This window comes from Jatropha curcas, chromosome 10 (assembly GCF_041381405.1).
Source record: "Jatropha curcas cultivar XTBG-Jc1 chromosome 10, XTBG_Jcur_1.0, whole genome shotgun sequence".
NCBI lineage: Eukaryota > Viridiplantae > Streptophyta > Magnoliopsida > Malpighiales > Euphorbiaceae > Jatropha > Jatropha curcas.
In genome coordinates this window covers 6,222,861-6,243,491 of record NC_143160.1, presented here as the reverse complement: position 1 = coordinate 6,243,491, position 20,631 = coordinate 6,222,861, and the positions used below count along the sequence as shown (strand labels likewise).

At 32.8% G+C, this 20,631-nt stretch overlaps 4 protein-coding genes across 4 annotated transcripts; 2 read left to right on the top strand and 2 right to left on the bottom strand.

The window, feature by feature from the left end:
- Positions 1-1,715: 1,715 nt before the first annotated feature.
- Positions 1,716-3,695, top strand: LOC105640543 (Pyridine nucleotide-disulfide oxidoreductase family protein). The gene is made up of 2 exons (XM_012224885.4): positions 1,716-2,508; positions 2,853-3,695. The coding sequence occupies exons 1-2, from the start codon at positions 1,795-1,797 to the stop codon at positions 3,552-3,554; spliced, it is 1,416 nt and encodes a 471-aa protein (XP_012080275.1). The 5' UTR covers positions 1,716-1,794; the 3' UTR covers positions 3,555-3,695.
- Positions 3,696-5,942: 2,247 nt separating this feature from the next.
- MDH (malate dehydrogenase) lies at positions 5,943-9,350 on the top strand. Its single transcript, XM_012224886.4, has 2 exons — positions 5,943-6,156; positions 7,714-9,350. Exon 2 carries the CDS (start codon positions 7,724-7,726, stop codon positions 8,960-8,962), a length of 1,239 nt encoding a protein of 412 aa, XP_012080276.1. The 5' UTR covers positions 5,943-6,156; positions 7,714-7,723; the 3' UTR covers positions 8,963-9,350.
- Positions 9,351-9,694: 344 nt separating this feature from the next.
- On the bottom strand, positions 9,695-14,227 carry LOC105640765 (Pentatricopeptide repeat (PPR) superfamily protein). The gene is made up of 5 exons (XM_012225159.2): positions 14,127-14,227; positions 13,865-13,989; positions 13,401-13,756; positions 13,087-13,250; positions 9,695-11,626 (listed from the first exon to the last, which is right to left on the bottom strand). The coding sequence occupies exons 1-5, from the start codon at positions 14,225-14,227 to the stop codon at positions 10,174-10,176; spliced, it is 2,199 nt and encodes a 732-aa protein (XP_012080549.2). The 3' UTR covers positions 9,695-10,173.
- A 1,907-nt stretch (positions 14,228-16,134) lies between these two features.
- Positions 16,135-18,089, bottom strand: LOC105640541 (DCL-like protein). The gene is made up of 2 exons (XM_012224883.4): positions 17,644-18,089; positions 16,135-16,645 (listed from the first exon to the last, which is right to left on the bottom strand). The coding sequence occupies exons 1-2, from the start codon at positions 18,025-18,027 to the stop codon at positions 16,322-16,324; spliced, it is 708 nt and encodes a 235-aa protein (XP_012080273.1). The 5' UTR covers positions 18,028-18,089; the 3' UTR covers positions 16,135-16,321.
- Positions 18,090-20,631: the final 2,542 nt, after the last annotated feature.

The window sequence follows — 20,631 nt, the reverse complement described above, 5'->3', positions numbered from 1 at the left end:
ATGAGTTTACCTATTTTTTTTTTTTTTTTTATTCATTTTCTTGTATAAGTGCCCAAAATCTAGAAGAGATTTCTTCCGATACATGATAAAGTTTTTGTCAATAAATTGAACTCTTGTTGAAAGGAGTTTTTACAAAGCCACTCCTGTATATTAAATTATGTAATATTATAGCAATAAAATTTTAAATATAGTTCACTCTTTTTTATGAGGTAGGGATTCTAAATTTTACAATTCATTGCAATTCCTTGTTAATTTACAATTGCACCAAATTTACAAATTGGGATATTTTCAATCTTTTGTACCTCTAAAAATACAATGTTTTTATTCTGATATTTTTACTGTATTGAAGCAATGCTCAACAATCAATATAAGAATTTTTTTTTATATAATTTTTCTATTATGATTTTCTATTACTTTTGGTAAAAATCATATTCTGAAAAAACATTTATATGGGAGTCATTTGTATATGGGATTGTTTATTCTTGTCCAACAATATACAATAAAGATTGGATGTGACAATGGTAATTAATTTCATCCAATATCTCAAAATGTCCAAAAAGAAATTTCATTAAATCTAATCTTTAATCAAATTGGGTGAAAAGTTCCTAATTTATAAATTAATTTCAATACAAAATTGACAACTTTAATCATTCAAAATTCATTTCCACAATATTATTGTGAAGGAAACTGTCAAGAGAAAAATTTAGATGGGTTGATAAGAACAACTTGTGTAATTTGATAAAACTTTTAATGTATTATTTATTATTTATTATTGTTAAAATAAATTGATTATTTAGTTCTAAAAAATAAAAAAAAAACCATTAATTTTTTCAATTTCAAACATAATGCAATTAATTTCTAAATTTTATTTTCAGATAAATTTGAAAAATAAAAGAGTGCAATTTTCATAATATGTAAAAAGATTTACTAGTTTTCTCTCAGCTCCCAATTGATTTTCTAAGCTTCTTGTCCTAATCAGAAAGATTGAAGTTGTGAAAAGGCTGAAAGCCCAGGACACATAGCAAGAGAGAGGGTGATTTTGTTGGGTGGGCTCCAATTTTCAAAAGCCTTTGCAGCTAAACAAGACAAGACTGATAGTATCAGACTAGCCCAAATACAGCACAAACTAATAAAAACCTTCGTTTAGTCATTTTATCGAAGAGTTTTTACTAATTCAGCGTGTGAATGGAAAAAAATTATTTCTACGGTATTATTTCGATGCAATAACTTATTAATAAAATTACAAAAATATTATGAAGAAGAAAATAAATATTTTTGTAAAGGCAAAATATATAATTTAATTTCTGAATTTTAATAAAAAATTTTATGGTAACTTAAAATTTATTTTTTTTAATAATCTCATGTCTTTTTATATTAAAAATACTAAATTTTAAGATTTTTGGTTTATAATATTGATTAGATATACGTTTAGGAAAATTTTAGTCTCGATCTTAATCATCACTTTTGCAGGATGTCTCTTAGGTGAATCAAAATAAAATCTGAAATGACCATAAAAAGCCTTCACAACGTGGCACAACATGAGCCACTTGCTCAACATGAAAAAACTACTAAAATTCCTAAACTATCACACTAAAGTACAATAATTCACCACATCCCCCACAATCTATCCAAATCCAATCCCCGCGCTTGATTTTCTTCATCCAACGGCCACTTTCCCTTGATATCCTTAACCATATCCACTGATGAACTCCTTGCAAAATCTCAACTGCCAAACACAACCCACAAAAACCAACCCTATACTTCTGGCTCTCACTCAGTCATTCCTCAAACAAAATGACTTCCTCCATTGTCTTCAAGTCCTTCACCGGACTCCGTCATTCCTCCGCTGCAGAACCACCCAAATTCCACTCCCAAGCCACCGCCATTTCTCCTCCCAACCACCACCGCCGCTTACAAATAACGGCCAGCAAATTCAGCCCCAAGCTTCAAAACCGCAACCTTCGAGTTGCCATAGTCGGCGGTGGCCCTGCCGGTGGAGCAGCCGCTGAGACTCTGGCGAAAGGTGGTATTGAGACGTACCTAATCGAACGCAAGCTCGACAACTGCAAGCCATGCGGCGGAGCTATTCCTCTTTGCATGGTTGGCGAATTTGACCTTCCGTTGGACATCATTGACAGGAAAGTGACCAAAATGAAGATGATTTCACCTTCTAACATCGCCGTCGACATTGGACAAACACTGAAACCTCATGAGTATATTGGGATGGTGAGGCGCGAGGTATTGGATTCTTACTTGCGAGAGAGAGCAGCAAGTAATGGGGCTAAAGTTATTAATGGATTGTTCTTAAAAATGGATATTCCAAAGGGTGGTAGGGGCAGCGACACTGCACCGTATGTCTTGCATTATACAGAATACGATGGGAGGAAAGGCGCGACAGGTGAGAAGAAGACTCTAGAAGTTGATGCGGTGATTGGCGCTGATGGCGCCAATTCTCGTGTTGCCAAGTCCATTGGTGCCGGTGATTATGACTACGCCATTGCTTTTCAGGTATTTTAATTAGACGCCAAATTTCACAGGTTGGGGTTTCTGTGGATGATACTTGATTAGGCCCAATTTGAATAAAAAGAGCCAACATTTAGCATCTGAACACAATTTCTAGCTAAAGTTAGGCTAGGGTTTGGTTTGTTGAGCGGTAATGGAAATTAGATTAACATTTCAAAATCTTAAGTTAAACTATTTAAAATTATGATGAAACATTTAGTAAAAACTGGGTGTTGGCTGATAAATCTCGGGTGAAAACCCTAGTCAGAGCCAATGTAATAAAGAAATTTACCAATTTGTTTTTTCTTGAAAATTTTACCATAATTTGCATATATAATTAATATATGCAGGAGAGAATCAGAATCCCAGATGAAAAAATGGTGTACTATGAGAACCTAGCAGAAATGTATGTTGGTGATGATGTTTCACCAGACTTCTATGGATGGGTTTTCCCCAAATGTGACCACGTAGCTGTTGGAACTGGCACAGTGACTCACAAAGGGGATATCAAGAAATTTCAATCAGCTACAAGAAACAGAGCCAAAGACAAGATTCTTGGAGGCAAGATAATTAGAGTTGAAGCGCATCCAATACCAGAGCACCCCAGGCCACGCAGACTATTAAACAGAGTAGCATTAGTAGGTGATGCAGCAGGGTATGTGACAAAATGCTCGGGCGAAGGCATTTATTTTGCTGCAAAGAGTGGAAGAATGTGCGCGGAAGCAATCGTTGAAGGTTCAGAGAATGGAAAGAGAATGGTAGATGAAAGTGATCTGAGGAAGTATTTGGAAAAATGGGATAAGACTTATTGGCCTACTTACAAGGTTTTGGATGTGTTGCAGAAAGTTTTCTATAGATCGAACCCAGCAAGAGAAGCATTTGTGGAGATGTGTGCAGATGAGTATGTGCAGAAGATGACATTTGATAGCTATTTGTATAAGAGGGTGGTTCCTGGAAATCCTTTGGATGATATTAAGTTGGCCTTGAATACAATTGGAAGCTTGGTTAGGGCTAATGCTCTTAGAAGGGAAATGGATAAGCTCAGTGTATGAGTAAGAACATGTAATTAAATTTTTAATTAACCACCACCCACTTGTTTGAGAAAGAGAAACTATGCTAGCTTTTATTTGTTTTTTCCCCGTCTTGTGTACTATATTTATAATTTTGCATAATTGATTAGCAAAATTATCACATTCTATTATTGTTGTGTTTTTATCAAGCAAGCTTTGTCTAGGGATTGAACTTGCAAGTTTGTTGTTTTGAAAATGATTTAGATCAAAGCTCATTGATAGAAGCTTGAATTTTTTTTTCTTCTTTTTTAACTACAATATATTTGGAGATGGCTTTGATGTAATTGTAAAGTTACTTTGACATTGGTTGAAGTATATTGTTTGATCCAATTAGGATGGTTTAATTGGTCTTTTTTTTTCATGTATGAAGAGTGGAAGGTTTCGAATTTAAATCATAATTATAAGAGTTTTTACTAATTTGGTGGACTAAGAGAGAGCTACACAAACAAAGAGATGGTTTCTCTACAAATCATTTCTTCTTGAGATCTATGAATGTGGAATCATATTTTAGAATATTTTAGAACTTGGGCATCGGGTTAAATTACATTTCTTCTTAGATATTTAGAGTTTGATAGATTGAAGTCTAACTAAGGAATGAATGTTTATAGGTTCTTTGTTTTAGTATTGGTTAGAGAAAAATTGTGATGGATTACATGTTGTGATTGGCTGATTGCAACGGAGATATTAAAAATTGACCTAAAAAGTGTCCCAAAGATCAAGCGATTAGGCAACTAATCATGTAATTGATTTCTTAATTAGAAAAGTGTGATTTTGATTTTGATTCAAAAGCCATTCGACTTTTATTGCAAGGCTCAATGATTTAAGCAAAGGTCAAGTTTGGTAATTTTTATTTTATGGGTTTGGTAGCATTTCTTTACGATTATTGTTCTTAATAATAATGAAATCACACTTATACCCTAATCTTTCAATTCTATATTCTAATCCTTAAAATTCTAAAACTTAAACATTAACTCTAATTTTAAAATCCTAAAAATTTAAAATCTTTAATTTTATTATTTTTTATAATTTATCCGTCTACAAATAAATGTCACATTTATCACTTTTCTCGTTCTTTAAAAAAACCATTTAAAAATATATTATATTATCCTTATTTACAATAAATGGAGATTTTTGAGAATTATAATAATTAATATTCGTCATTTGTAAAGGATTTTAAAACGAGAAAAAAAATATTATTTTTAAAATTTATAAATGTGATACTTATTTCTTTTACAAATAAAATATTAATTTTATTGAAATGACATATGAAAATAAAAGGCAATATTCATATATAATTTCCTTTTTTAATTCAAATCACATTGAACAAAAACTTCCATCTAATCAAAGTTATTACAAATTATTTGGTCATCCACCTTAAGGCTGTCGTTTTCCTTGCCATTTTTATTTGATTGTTACGTTTTGTTTATATTCTCTTACCATGTATACATGACAAACCATTGAAACCAACTTCTTTAAAAAGAAATTACAAATTTATTGAAATTCTTAACTTAATGCTTATTTATTTAAAATAATTTTTTAAAAATTAATTAGATTCTGATTGAAATTGAAATTTATAATTTCATAATTTAAAAAATATTCGGTAATCATTAATTATAAGAGCATACAAACAATTGGTTCGATTTAAATCCTAATAAAACCTGAATAAATTAAACAAAAGCAAACTTTTGAAATGAAAATAAACAGAATCAAATAATTTAACAAAACTAGTTTCATTACTTGAGCTTTTAACCTTTTTTTTTATTATTATTTTCAACTTATTTAGGAGCTTCATGAGAACTAAACTAAAATAAAATTTCAATTTTTAGGTATTAAAACTAAATCAAATTTTATAAATATAAATCAAAACAATTTGATTAAATTCAACCGATTCGATCAGTTTGTCCAAAGCATGCTTAACCTTAATTAATTAGTTATTAAAAAAAACTTTGATGAAAGAAACTCAAAATTCACATAACTTTGTAAATGATATTTTAATTTCATTGAATTTAAATGAAACAAAAATATCATTAAATTAAAAACTCACGGGAGTCCTCTGAAAAATTATATATTAAAAGAAAAATCTCATGTAAGATGTACCGAAAGAAAAAGGAAAGAAAAAGCTAGGACGAAATTATGGTCTATGGAAAGGGATTTCATTCAGATTTTGCGAAAGTGAAATCGAAGCCGCTAAAAGCACGTGACAAAGAAAATAAACCAACGGCCAAGATTTGTTAAAAGCAAAAGAAAAAAAAAAAAACGGAACATTTTGAGGTAGATTCTTCTTTGTCCCTTCGGCGGTGCAGTCGTTACAGAGGAAGAAAAAAAAAAAAAAAAAAAAAAAAAATATATATATATATATATATATAAACCTAATGAGAGGGAAATAGAGGTGTCGATAGCTTATTAGTATCGTTCCAGTTTTTAGAGAGTAGGTGTTGAAAAAGCAGATTCCTCCAAGGCCCATTGGCGGAGATTTCAACCCATTTGCCCCCAAAACCATTTCTTCTTAAATTCACAATCTAGGGGAAAAAAATTTTCAGATTCATATACAGAAGAAATCTTTTCTCTAGATCTCTCTTTCAAGGTTTGTTTTCTTTGAAGTTCATTATTTGGTTTTAGTTTTCTATCTTTTATTCTTATTGCCATGCTTGAGATCTGAAACCCCTTTGTGTTTCTTGGATATGAGTGCAATTCTTGTTTCCTTTTGTTGTTTGACAAAGTGGGATGAAAAAAACTGGATTATTACATCAATTTTATTCTTGGGTTTAGATCTGATGCGGGTTTGCTTTCATTTTTGTGGTGTATTGCTTGCTGTTTCTTTTCCAGTTCTAATCTTGTTCCACAAAAAGCAATATCAAATTTAATATTTCCTTGAATCTGAATGATGAGTCCAAGTGCCGAAAGATGCTTATGATTATTCTTCCTTCAGGTTGTTTTAGCTATTGATCTGATTATGCCAAAAAAATAGGCTTGCAGGTAGCTAGTATACGGGTGCTGGTTATTCATTGGATTTGCAGATGTAATCAGTGACGTTTCATTTGTTTGAGAAGATTGAATGATGATGTTTCGCTGTTATGTTGCAAGAATAGTTGAACTTGTTTTAAACTTAAACAGAAATGACGATGGGCTTATGTATTTTATACGATTTGAAGCTTTCAACCATTGCTTAGTTGCATTATTGACCATGTAGCTATTCATGATCTCTTTTATCTGTGCAGTTGTTTTCATCAACTCGTGTGCTAGCTAACTCTAGACTTTTTTTTTTTTTTTTTTTGTTCATTTTGTGCTCATTACCAATTTACAGTGATACGATACTTGATTTACTGTTGCTATTTTTAATTTCAGTGTTCTTTCATTTCTATTGCTTGTTTTAGTTTAGGATGACGATTTAATTTCTTGGTTTGTTTCCTAGAATTTAACCAGGTTGCTATGCTTCTACTGTGCTGTAAATCTTGGGTAATTTTATAGAGTTTGCTCCTGTAATGTAATTTGCAATCTTGAAGTTGTTGTGGTAATCTGTCTTGGTATTTCTTCTTCACCTGTGGTAATAGTTGAAAATAAATGACTTTTGAGGAAGTTGCTCTGTATTCAATGCAATTTCGTTTTAGATATGCTACCATAATATTATTGGTAAGGAAGTTGCTGCAGGGTGTCACTAACTATGTTCACACTTTTTTCTCTGTTTATAATCATGTTGAAGAAATTTAATTAGAATTACGAACCTTGTGTACCCTTTCTTCACTTCACTTTATACTGATTTATATTGTGTACAACTAGACCAGCAAATGAATTAGACATGGAGCTTGAGGATAGCACCTTGTAAGGCTAAAATAAAAAGTTGGGCATGCATTGACTAGCTGATGGTTCTTTCAGGAAGGCTTCATTCACACAGAAGCAATCATGGTGGTAGAAGCTATTCATGTAGAAATGTAGATATTGCATTTCAGTTTAGCATTCCATTATGTATCTATGCAAAGTTAGAATATGATATCACTAGTTGAGGATGTCTGTCATTTGTGTTTGATTTTGCATCTTTGTTGTCCAAGGTCCAATATTTTGATAAATTATATCCCAGGTCGACTCGCTTGCATTGCATGTTGTGTATCTGCAATGACTTCATCTTTGTCCCTTTGTTTCACAGATTATACAAGATGGCAGCAACATCGGCCACAACCTTTTCAATTGGATCAGCTGTCTCCTTTGGCCCCAAAGCAAGTCAACTTCCACAGTCAAAACCCTTTGCAGTGAAGTTCAATTCCCAGAACTCACTTGCAAGCTATAGTGGTCTCAAGGCATCAACCTCTGTGAACTTTGAATCAGAATCATCCTTCTTTGGCAGGGAAAGTGTTGTGGCACTTCGTGGATCTTTTGCTTCAAAAGCCCAAAAATCGAGCCCAAGGTCACAGCATCACTTAAGCCCACAGGCATCTTACAAAGTGGCAATTCTTGGAGCTGCTGGAGGGATAGGTCAACCCCTTGCACTTCTAGTCAAGATGTCCCCTTTGGTTTCAGCCCTGCATCTGTATGATATAGCAAATGTCAAGGGAGTTGCTGCTGACCTCAGCCATTGTAACACTCCCTCGCAAGTTCTGGATTTTACTGGGGCTTCTGAGTTGGCCAATTCTTTGAAAGGTGTAGATGTTGTTGTTATACCTGCTGGGGTTCCAAGAAAGCCTGGTATGACCCGTGACGACCTCTTCAACATCAATGCCAACATTGTGAAGACCTTGGTTGAAGCTGTCGCTGATAATGCTCCTGAAGCTCTCATCCACATTATCAGCAATCCAGTTAACTCTACAGTGCCAATTGCTGCCGAAGTTTTGAAGCACAAGGGTGTCTATGATCCAAAGAAGCTCTTTGGTGTTACTACACTTGATGTTGTTAGGGCAAACACATTTGTTGCTCAGAAGAAGAACCTCAAGCTCATTGATGTCGATGTCCCAGTCGTGGGAGGACACGCAGGGATTACCATTCTTCCCCTTCTGTCCAAGACGAAACCCTCAGTTAGTTTCAGTGATGATGAAGTGAAGGAGCTAACTGTGAGGATCCAGAATGCTGGAACAGAAGTTGTGGAAGCAAAAGCTGGTGCTGGGTCTGCTACCTTGTCAATGGCATATGCAGCAGCCCGATTTGTCGAGTCTTCTCTCCGTGCACTCGATGGAGATGGTGATGTCTATGAGTGCTCTTTTGTGCAGTCAGATCTTACCGATCTTCCATTCTTTGCATCAAGAGTAAAAATTGGAAGGAAGGGGGTTGAAGCTATCATTTCATCCGACCTCCAAGGTTTGACAGAGTATGAGCAGAAGGCGCTGGAAAATCTAAAGCCTGAACTGAAAGCCAGCATTGAGAAAGGCATTGCATTTGCTCAGAAGCAACCGGTGGCAGCATAGAGAGTTAGTTCACAGAGCCCTAACTACAGTAAAATGCGGGTCTTAACAAAGTGTGGCAAAAGCTGATAATATTTTTGTTGTGATTCATCATAGCATCAGCGCATCAGTTTTGTAGAATTTTCTTCTCTTTCATTTATCTTTGTACGTCATGGAGCACTTTTTACAAGGAGCTACTTGGAAAAGTTATATTAGTGTTGTAGATTGAAAAGTTGCAGTCATTATCAACGAGAGCTTGTAATAATTGTCTCTTTGAATAACACAGCTGGTGCACTATATTACAGAAAAACTCGAGGAATTTTTTGTAACATCCATCTCTGTGTCTTTCTATATGCATAGGAACGCACAGATATGAGTTAAATTTGACCCTGCCATTGATTCATTTCTTTTATGAAGATCTTGTTACTAATTCTTGCTGGAGCTTAGCCTCAGATCATGTTGGAAGCACTTCCAGTAGCTGATGCTACGCATGTTCTTGCTTTGATGATCAACATGGTTATGAATTCCATAAGAATTACAAGAAAAAGTTTACTGTCATTATGATTTTTTCCAAGGGAAACATTTCCTATTCACGTCTATTCCAATTTTTTCCTTTTTGATCTTAACAGATGACTGTCTGTTTACTTCTTACTAACAATAAACATAAAGAAAGAACATATCTAAAATTCAAGTCTTATTCTAAACTATCAACCGCAAGTTAATTAAAATAAAATCAAAATGTGTATCAATATCAGGGGCCATAAAACATGTTCCTGACAACTTTCATTATAAAACGACGCGGTAGTTTCTTGATCATGACAAATTACTCATTTCAATATTTCAAACGATTCATCGATCCTTTATGACTAAACTACCAAGCTGTAAGATACATGTCTTCACTTCACTGAGAAAATACAAAAAAATATGAATCCTGTTATGCATGAAGTTCAGTATCAATCCAAGAAAATTCCAAAATCCTCTCACAATTCAGCTGCAGTACAGCCCTAACCTGAAACTGCAGCTCCTCTCGCTTTTTTTCTTTTGACCTCGTGAGATGATCCACGGCTTAGGAATGCCAAAATTTAAACCATTCGTGTGTCCTGTCAAGACAAATTGATCCCCATTGAAGCTTGTCCTTTCACTTGCTGTAAAAAATCCCTTACTGCTTCCTGATACTTGATCTTTGTGTTGTCCAACCCCAAATGTTGCATCCTGATAATAGTCTCCAACTTTCATCACCAGTAGTCATTGCAAGAACAGCTTCCTTCACGGAAATGATGAAACCTAGTACGATCCCTAATATTTACTTGTCGATTATAAACCCCAGAAACAAACTTAGCAAAATTGTGGCAATCAACACAAGTCCGAAGATTCTTGGCTACTCTGATTGTTGTGCCTGGTGGTGTTGAAAGAATTCCAAACGCAATTGCCAACTTCTCGCTATGATAAGAAAGCACATATTGTTTTTCTTCTGCACCCAAATTGTGCAATTCAGATGTTATTTCAACAACATAACCAGCAATCTTGAGCTGCGTATTAATCTCATCAAGCATCTCGTAAATTTCATCCTTTCGTGGATGAGAAACATCATCCACAACAAACTCATGGACCTGACCGTTCAATTCAATTGAACTACAGCCAGGTGTAGTTTGTATTCCTTTCTCCTTCATAAACCTTCTCAGTTCTGTCACCTTCTCCCAATTCCCAACTGAAGAATATATATTTAATAATAAAATATAATCCCCTGCCTCTTGTGCCTTAAGCTCAATTAAATGTCCAACCACTCGTTCTGCAAGCATAACATGCCGATGAATCCTACAAGCCCCTAGCAAAGTCCTCCATATTGTTGAATCTGGCTTGACCTTCATTGACATTATAAGCTGATATGCCCTATCAAGTTGACTAGCACGACCTAAAAGATCAACAATACACCCATAATGATGAACATTAGGAGCAATGCCAAATTCTCGGTTCATTCTTTCAAAAAACAGCATTCCCTCATCGACCAACCCGCAATGGCTACAAGCAGAGAGAACTCCAGTAAAAGTTTGATCATCAGGCAAAATACCAATTCTTTGCATCTCTTCAAATGCTTGAATAGCTTCTCTTCCATGCCCATTCATTGCAAAACCAGAAATCATTGCACTCCAAGTAACCACATTTTTCTTAGGCATTCTCTTGAATACATTATAGGCCTTATCCAAACACCCACACCGCGAATACATCGCTATAAGCGAATTGCACAAATTCATTGCATCACCATACCCGTGTTCTTCAACATAACCATGAACCTTTTCACCAAATTCAAGAGCACCCAAGTTCGAACAAGCCTGAAGCAGAAGCAAGCAGGTAACATCATCTGGTTCGCAACCAAAGTCACCACTCGCCAAATGATCAAATACACCTAAGACATCCTTGGTCCTATGGTTACGAATATAACAAGAAATCAACACATTCCATGCAACGGTATCTCTTTGAGGTATATCATCAAATACTTTGTACGCTTCATTACCCTTCTGGCAAATCGAATATAAATCCATCAAATTAGTAAGTAATAAACTATCAGATTGATGCCCATCTCTTAAAATCCTTGCATGAACCTGTACACCGCCCACTAAAGAACAAACTTTAACGAAACACTTAACAGCAAAGGATAATGATATCGGATCTGCACGTAGACCTCGCTTTCTCATTTGCTGATACATGTAAAATCCTTCAATAGGTGAGTTGCTCGAAGAGTAAACTCTTATCATGGTGTTATAGTGGAAAACAGATGGGTTTGGGGTTTGAGAGAAAATTTGGCGGGAATAGCTGACATCTTGGAAAGGAGAGAGTGCTACACGAGATAAAAAAGGGAAAGAGATTGTGGGTTTTTGGAAGAGAAAGGTGCGAATGAGTTGCGCATGGATCTGGAGCAAATGCGACTTTTGGGTGCATGATTTTATAAGGGAAATTAACTTTCGTTGAAGAAGATAATAATAATCCTGCGGTGGTTTTGCCGGTGAAGGAATTGTGTTAGCGGTGGTGGAAAGGAAGATTTGAATCATTTGATTTTTGTTTCCGTTTCGACGGGATTTTCTTTTGTTTGTCAGATACTAGGCGGCTAATACATGAACAAATTAAAGTAAATTACTATTAAGTCCTTCATATTTGGTATAATTAATACGTTCACCCTTTTATTTTGAAAAATAAATGAAATAGTTTTGATATTTGTTCCGGTCAATAAATTAGTTCCTCACACGTCACACCAAAATTTGTGTTAGTTAAAAGTTTTCCCTGTCGTCAAATCAAAGGAAAATTTTAGTAGTAAAAACACTAAAATGCTTTTTAATAATATCTCTGTTTCGTAATATTAATATCCGTTACATTTAAAATTTCACATCTTTTATGAAAATTATAATTTTATTTGACTATATTATCCTTAATTTAATACTAATTCTTTAAAAAAACCATTAAATTAAAGTAATGATTATTGACAATATACAAAGGGTAAACATAAAAAAATATTTACTACTCTTTGAAACCACAAATGTAACAAACATTTTAGAACAAATTATTTTATTAAATATGATAAGTAATAAGGAGAAAATCTCAAATTAATTTTTGAATTTTCTCAAAGTTGTCTATTAATCATTTTCATCCATTTTATAGAACATATCCATTTTCAGTCTTAATAAAACATTATTAAGCTTTTTTTTTTTTTTTTTTTTTTTTTTGAGAAAGAGAATATGAACATTATTAAGCAATTGTTACTAATGTTTAGGTCTAAACTTATACAATTCATAAATTTAGAATTAGTACTACTATAGGCTTCAAGTAATTCAAGGTACCTCAACAGAGATTGCACAAGCTGAGTGCTATAAAGATGCTAAGACATTACAATATATTTACCAAAACAAAAGTTTTAAAAAAAAAAAAAAAAAGACGCACAAATTACTTAAACTGCTTAATCACACATAGATTAATTGGAATAATCAGAATATAACTAGAAAATCAAATTGTCATAAGGAAAAGGAACTTCCAAAAGTGATTTAATCTCTTCATCATCATCTTCTTCTTCTTCTTGATAGTCATTTGCAGTAATATAATCATGAGCTGTGGTGGCAATTAGACTACCACTAGAAGAAGAAGAACAACTACCCATAAGCTTTCTCTTCTTATAATTTGCCTTAAAACAAGCTTGTCTCAGCCTTTTTGTTTTATGCTCAAGATCCATATCAGGCATTTCCTCAAGCATCCTCTTTTCTCTTTCCAATATTTCAATGGCTTCTTTTAGTTTCTCTTCACTTTCTTTGCCCTCCACCTTCATTTGCTACACATATAATAAATTCCCTTCATCAATATAAAATATTACACCCAAATAAAGTTCCGAAATCCATACAAAAACTATATATTATGAGGCTTGATATGAATAAGAACACTAACAAATATCTGTATTTCTTTTAATTCTTTTTCAGGTTACCTGCAAATTCTCAATTAGGGTTTGGAGACTCATTAGTTTCCTGTGAGGCCACCTTCTAATATCCAATTCTCTGCATCTTTTCTTCAAAAGGGTTAGCCCTACATTGAGTTCTTTTGCAGCTTGAGTTATGGGCATGTAAAAATATTTTGATATTCTCTCTCTGGTTAAAGCTTTTGAAATGCTATTGTTACTAACTTTCTCTTCTCTGCACTTTTTAACCTTCCTTTTCTCTTCTGTTGATTCTCCCATTGATGAATCTTTACTGTTAGTATCACCCAAAAGAAGCAACTGTTTTTGTGGCTCAAATAATGGACCCAACTCTTTCCATACACCAAGACCATTTATATCATCTGCAACTAACATATTATATCACATAAAAAAATTATTTGCAGAACTAGCTACTCCATTAGTATAAAACTTAACTAAAATATATCTACATATATATAAGAATAGATAAGAATTACCTTCACTTTGTCCAATGTCCAGTGAAGCATATAAAGGATCAGAAACAAAAGGATGACAGTCAAGAAAGCTTTCTTGTATAGAAAGCTCACTGTGCCAATCCACCACCAAAGAAAAAGGATTTCCACTAAAAGAAATGGAAAAAAAAAATAATGAGCTTACAAAGAAGACAAGATATACTCATTAAGTAATAAGTCATTCTAAGGGTTATGAAATCAATTATGGTTAAAAATTTTAAAAAAAGAAAAGAAGACTGTCCATTACCAGAAATCAAAGGAAGGCAATTGCAAGTGGGTCGCAAAGAAAAGATCTTCTTCTTTCGATACAATTTCATTATGCCCAGAAAAACCAGTGCTTGCTGCCATTTATCTTTTAAAACACAAAAGGAAGAATTATTAGAACAGAAAAGAATGAGTATAAATTTCTTTTCTTTGTAGAAAGAGCAAACTGTGGGTGATGATGAGATTCAATCTAAAAGGGTATCTGCACTGCGGTAATGGCGTTAATGAAGAAGATGAATCGCAGAGTTTATATATACTGTATAATACAAAAAGCACATTAACACTAATTGAATCTTAATTAATTAAGGAGGGGAGTACTAATTTCTAGGGAATAGTGTGCCGTCGCATGATATAACTGGATATGAATCTATCATAATTACTCATTTATTGATATTTGTGAGAGTTACAATACAAAATGATTATTACTATAAATTTTTCTAATTAATTCTAATCTTTTTTTTTAAAGAAAAATAATTTCAAGTCTACAAAGATAAGTAGAAAATTAGAAAATGTGCACGTTGCTAGTACTATTAATTATAGAATAACACACGTTTTATCGATATCTCCACTAGAAATTACAATGTGAAAAATATTTCGATTTTTTTTTCTTGTGGTAATTATTATTATTATTATCTTGGATTATGCAAATGAGCATGCATGGAAGCCACATGTGAGGAGTTGCAGGCTACCATTTTGGAGGCTTCAAGTAATTATATTGATGGAAGCGTGTGCAGAGAGATTGTTAATGCACTGGTTAATTCATTGAAAACATACTTATCTTACGGGTTTTCAATCTTTTTTGAAGAAGAAACATATGTACACCTTCACAAGATACAATCATTATTCATCTTTCTGTAGCCAACCTTCACTTATTTAGTTTAATAATTACATTTCGATTATCCGATTATGCAAGAAAGATAAAAAAATTGTTTTATTTTACCACTCAGAAAAATTTGATATTGGTGAGTTTATTATGTATGTAACGTACCAAGATTTTCTTTTCTTTTTTTTTTTTTTTTTTTTTTTGTTATTTACTGGGAATAAATATTTAGGGTTGAAGAGAGGGGGTTACAGTTATAATATAAACTTGGCAAGTTTATGTTTTATTTATTGATTTATTTATTGTACAAATGATGGCAGACTCAAATCATTATGGTATAATTAGCTTTAAACAGTAACGAAAAGGTAACAGTACTAGTTATTAATCACTTGTTTAATATATTGAGTCCGTGGATTAGAAGTAGATCCCACAACTATGGAACTCATGGAGAGACAATTTATAATGGATTATAGATACAAAAATTATGTGTATCAAATTGACCATAAGAGTCATTATGCATTAGTTATTATTGGTAAATTCAGAAGTTATTGATAAATCAACGATGCATTTTCAGTTTCTTTATTATTTGCTATAATATAGCAAATAATAAAATATGCATATTACATACACACTCAAATGAAACCAATACTTCCTTGTCTGAAAATTCCTTTTTTTTTTTATCTGGTTCTTCATTTTGTACTGTTCATAGCAACAGTGACTTGAGCGATACTTTTATAATTCTGCGCTTGAGGTTAGACTGGATTGATTTTAGATACTGTTTATACTTCTGGGGCCTGGGGATTTAACCAGAAAAAAGAAAAAGAACAAAACAAAATTGTACTACATTTTCACTGTTTTCAGACACAGATTGGATTTGATGTATTTCATTCAAAGGTACCAATTACCATTAAGGGGCAACACGTTTTTCTTTAATTTTTAATTATGGTGCTAAAATCAAACTTTCCATGGTTTCTCCTTTTGTAATAAGCCCAGTCAGTAAGGTAACCTTACCTTCTATGACCTTAAAGGATTCTAAGAACCTCCAGATTTCTGGAATATTGCATTTGAAGCACTCGGAAGTCAAATCCCAAATCATCTGCTTTAATTAGCATAATGCTACCAATAAAAGGAGATTACTTGGAGAAAAGGAGGAAGAATAGTGGAAAATGCATAACTCAAAACACGAAAGAGATGATATTGCCAAAATTAGGGTCTCCAACTCTAATCAGAAACCACTCAATTTTAAGAGTCAAACTTAGGACAAAAATAGTAGGCTAAGATGGGTAAATACAGAAGGAAATCAAGTAAGTTAGATTTTTCCTCCAAACCTTTTACCCCAGGTAAATCAAAGAAATGCTTCAGTTTCTCGATTTACCACCTCTTCCACGGCCACGGCCTCGGCCTCGGCCACCTCTTCCACCACCACCGCCACCTCCTTTACCTCCATGACCCTTGTTTCCATCATGTTTTATTTTCATGTCTTCTGGCAGAGGAAGTATTTTATCTACACATTTCCTGAAGCTAAAATCATCAACAGTATCATTATCCCTAATCAGGAAGAGGCATCGACTCTTCCACATTGGATGATAACGGACTTGGAAAGCTCGGATCCCAACACCAATCTTTTTCTCAGGCTCTGTGTGGCCCTTTTTAAGCAAGTCCAACAACACCATCTGCTCATACTGCAATGTTTAACAATAGACAAACACATTACTATAATGGCACATATACTTGGATAACAGCAGGTGAAACACTATTGCAGCCATAAAAATTCATAGAAGACAGTAATTAAATACAACTATTGCACTCGAGATAATAAACATCGACCAATGGCAAGATTTGAGAGTTGAGTTGCAAAGTATTTTGGGGGCCTATTACAAAGAGGTACTAACCATGAAATATTAGTACCTACTGTCATAAAAATCAATGTATTCCATCATGCCTTTCAGATTGACATTAATGATCCAAACTTCAACTAGATCATTCATGGCCACCAGGAAAGCATGCAACAAAGGTAGTTTGAGGCACCATTCTAAGTATTGAGACTCAAGAATTTTCACTCCCAATTCACTAAGCTTTGAGGGGAATGGATAGCCAAAAAGAGGCAGAGATTCTAATTAGTGTCAGTATTTTCATATATTCAGGGATAAATAAATTTTATCTACTGAAAAATGTTTGGAAAAGCAAGTCCAACTGCCCCTTAAAACCTAAACTTTTTTATTTTTCACACAACAATTAACATACATATAGGCTGTTTAATATCTTCTCCTTCGCCTTAAATCCAATTCAATGTGCAAGAATCTAAATCAAAAGATTATTACATGATCAAACTTACAATACATTAACCAAGCCAATTATATGTGCAATAATCTAAATCAAAAGATTACTGCATGCAGAGTTATAATCCAAATAATCGAACTTAATACTAAACAATTCCCAATATCACACACAGCAGACAAAATCACAAAACCCTATAAATTGAACAATTTCCATCAAAGTTGATAAAACTTACAATGAATTAATACCAGTTATCCACCAAATTCGATGATTGCCATTAAAAAAATAGCATCTTACCAAGCCAAGCCAACATTCTAAGCCAATTCAATAACCATTCACAATTGCAAATACTCAAAATTTCAACCCAATGCTGCAATTATTTTGGGAAATATAAAACGGTTACCTTGTTGACATTGAGATTGGGGGGCCAGAAGTGGAGAAAATTGTAAAAGTAATCAAACATCTCCACTGAAGAGCCAAAAGTTTTCGGACCCAAACTCACCGGTCCCAACTCCTGCTTCGCCTCCTCCCCTTCCTCTTCGCCTTCATTCCCCTCTTCCTCTCCCTCTCCCTCAACCTTCTCCAGTCTCTCTTCCTCCACTGACTTATCCACCTTCTGCTTCTTCAATACCTCATCGTTTCCTTTCTCCTCCTCCTCCTCTTCCTCCCTCGTTCGCTTGGAGCCATTCGCGGCCGATTCCTCCACGAGATCCATGTCTTCTGCTGCGGCTGAGTCTATTCGCTCCTGGTTGAGCTCGGTAGGCTCGCTTGCTTTCTCTTCTGCCATGCTTATGCGATGAAGAGAGCCAAAACCCTACCTTTTAAACCTCGTCTCCTGGGTGCGACGTGATCGAGACTTTTATATTGGCGGACTGCTGGTGCGGCACTTCGGATCCGGGTCAATTTGAAAACAATAGGACTTGGGGAGTAAATCTCTATGTTAATGGACCGAAAAAATATCATATTCGAAGCCCATTAGACTTCTCTCTCTCTATATAGATGAATTTTTATTGACATATATTAAAAATTAAAATCATATTAATATTATTATTATTTTAAAATACATAATATTTGGCATTAGTTTAACGATTGATTTATAGAAAGTCTTAAGTTACATTTTACTAATTAATTATTTTGAGGTGATTAATTAAAAGTTAATATCATCTCAAAAATTCTCCGAAAAATATAAAATAAGTCGATAAACCTAAAAAAAATCTCATAAATACAATGTTTAGTGTTTAAAACTTGAAAGTTTGACAAATTACGCTCACTCTTATATAATTAGAAATCAATTACTTTATAATAATAAGTTAAATCAATTATTATCAATTTAAAAATAAAAATACTAGGCTATCAACCCATTGATTTTCAATGAATTTAGTTGAGAAAAGATTTTAAGATGAAACAACTAGTTTAGTTTAGATTTTAATTTTAGTTTTAGTTTTATTTTTTAAGATAACTTTGATATTTTCACCATTTACGAAACTCAAAATGTGTTGAGGATAGAATAATTAACATTTGATCAAACTAAGACAAATGCAAATTAATTTAGAAGCCATCATCTTATCACACCACTAGTAAAATAGCAACACGTGTTATGAAAGGATTTACCAAACATGGTGCACTATAATTATCCTACCCATTTGTGACCTACATGTTTTCATATATTGACTTTGTCTAAGCCTGATCATAAAAGGAACCTAATTTGTCATCCACCTTCCAAACTATTGTCACAGATTCTCTCATAACCACTACCAGCAACTGCATTCCTTTTTTCTTAAAAAAAATCCAGAGAAAAGGAAAATTAACCTGCTACCCTTATCAATAAATTTATTTACAATCAAGTTAGGAAATGTCAAATTTTTAAAAAAATGTCGTTTACTAGCTTATAATTTTTCTTATATAAATTGAAATTAATGATTTGAGAGTCTGCTCAACGATATTAATTATTTTAGTAACTGTTAGTTGTTTTATTGACTATTAGCTATTAATTGATATCTGTTTATATACCGGCTTAAATTAAATTAAAAATATTTAGTAAAAATAATTGTTTAACTTGAAATGACAAAAAAATGACATTAGTTTTTCATTAGCTGAATTCAGAAAAAAATAATAGATATGATTTTATAAATAATTTAATTAAATTTTGTGAAAAGATAAATGATGACGTGTTTAGCATTTCATAATAAAAAGTTTTTAAAATTATTTTAAATACTACGTTACTGAACTAATGGTATAATTTATAAAAATAGAATTTTAATTAACCGTTAAAAATCAGCTGAAAAGCGAACAAGGCTTAACTACATAAGAGATGCCTTTCATTGGGGGATTAATCAACTTGGATTGGCTTTGTTAGGCCCTAATAAAGTTTTGGCTTGCCCGCCTATTTGGCAAACTTAGAAAAAGTGCATATATATATATATATATATATTTTTTTTTTTTTTAACTTTTGATATTCACACAGCATTGCATAATTGTTAGAATCGTGGAATATAAGATTATTGCACTTAGCTTGACTATGATTTGCAGCGGCAAAAACGCGTTCTGCAAAGATTACATCAACATACAAAAGGCTTACTTGTCTCGGAAATGGTCAAATTCTTCCTGCCTATGCAAATGTCATAAAAAGACTAATCACATTTTTTTTATTCCTAAACCGAGTTTTGAGTCTTATAATAAAATTGCAACTTAATTCGTTTAATATCATAAAAATAAATATTTAATTATTAAATGAAATTATTAAAGAGTTAAATTATACTGAATTAATACAAATAAATAATAGTTTGTTTAATTATTATTTTCATTCAATTCAATTCAATTTTCATTTTCATAGTATAATTACGTAAAATTTTCCTGTACGAAAAATTATCTGATGGCGAAAAAAAGAATATTACTGATATAAAATTAAATTTAATTATGAAATATTTGACAGTATATAAACTATTCAATAGATAATTAAATTAGCGGGTCAAAACCAATCAGCTATTTGTCCATAGCAGGGAAAAATAATTGTATGTCCACTTCTAGAATGACGAATTTTTGGCTTGACAGCAGGAATTAGGAAAGGGTAATAAGTCATTATAATATTATTTTATATATTTATTATGATTAATATATTATTTCTACTAATTTAGATTTGATTTTTTTGTGTTTATTTAAAATCTATTGGTGATCAATATTTTTTTAATCTTTATTTATAAAATAATAAAAGGTTCATAATAATTTAATAGTTATTTTTAATTGCTGCTGACGTCTCCTTTTTAGATATATTTATGATGAAATTTATTAGTTAAACAACAACCATATCTATAACCTTTTGCAACCAAATAATCTTAATTCAATAATATTTATTTCCATTTATTTTCATTCAATTTCAGATATATAAATTTCC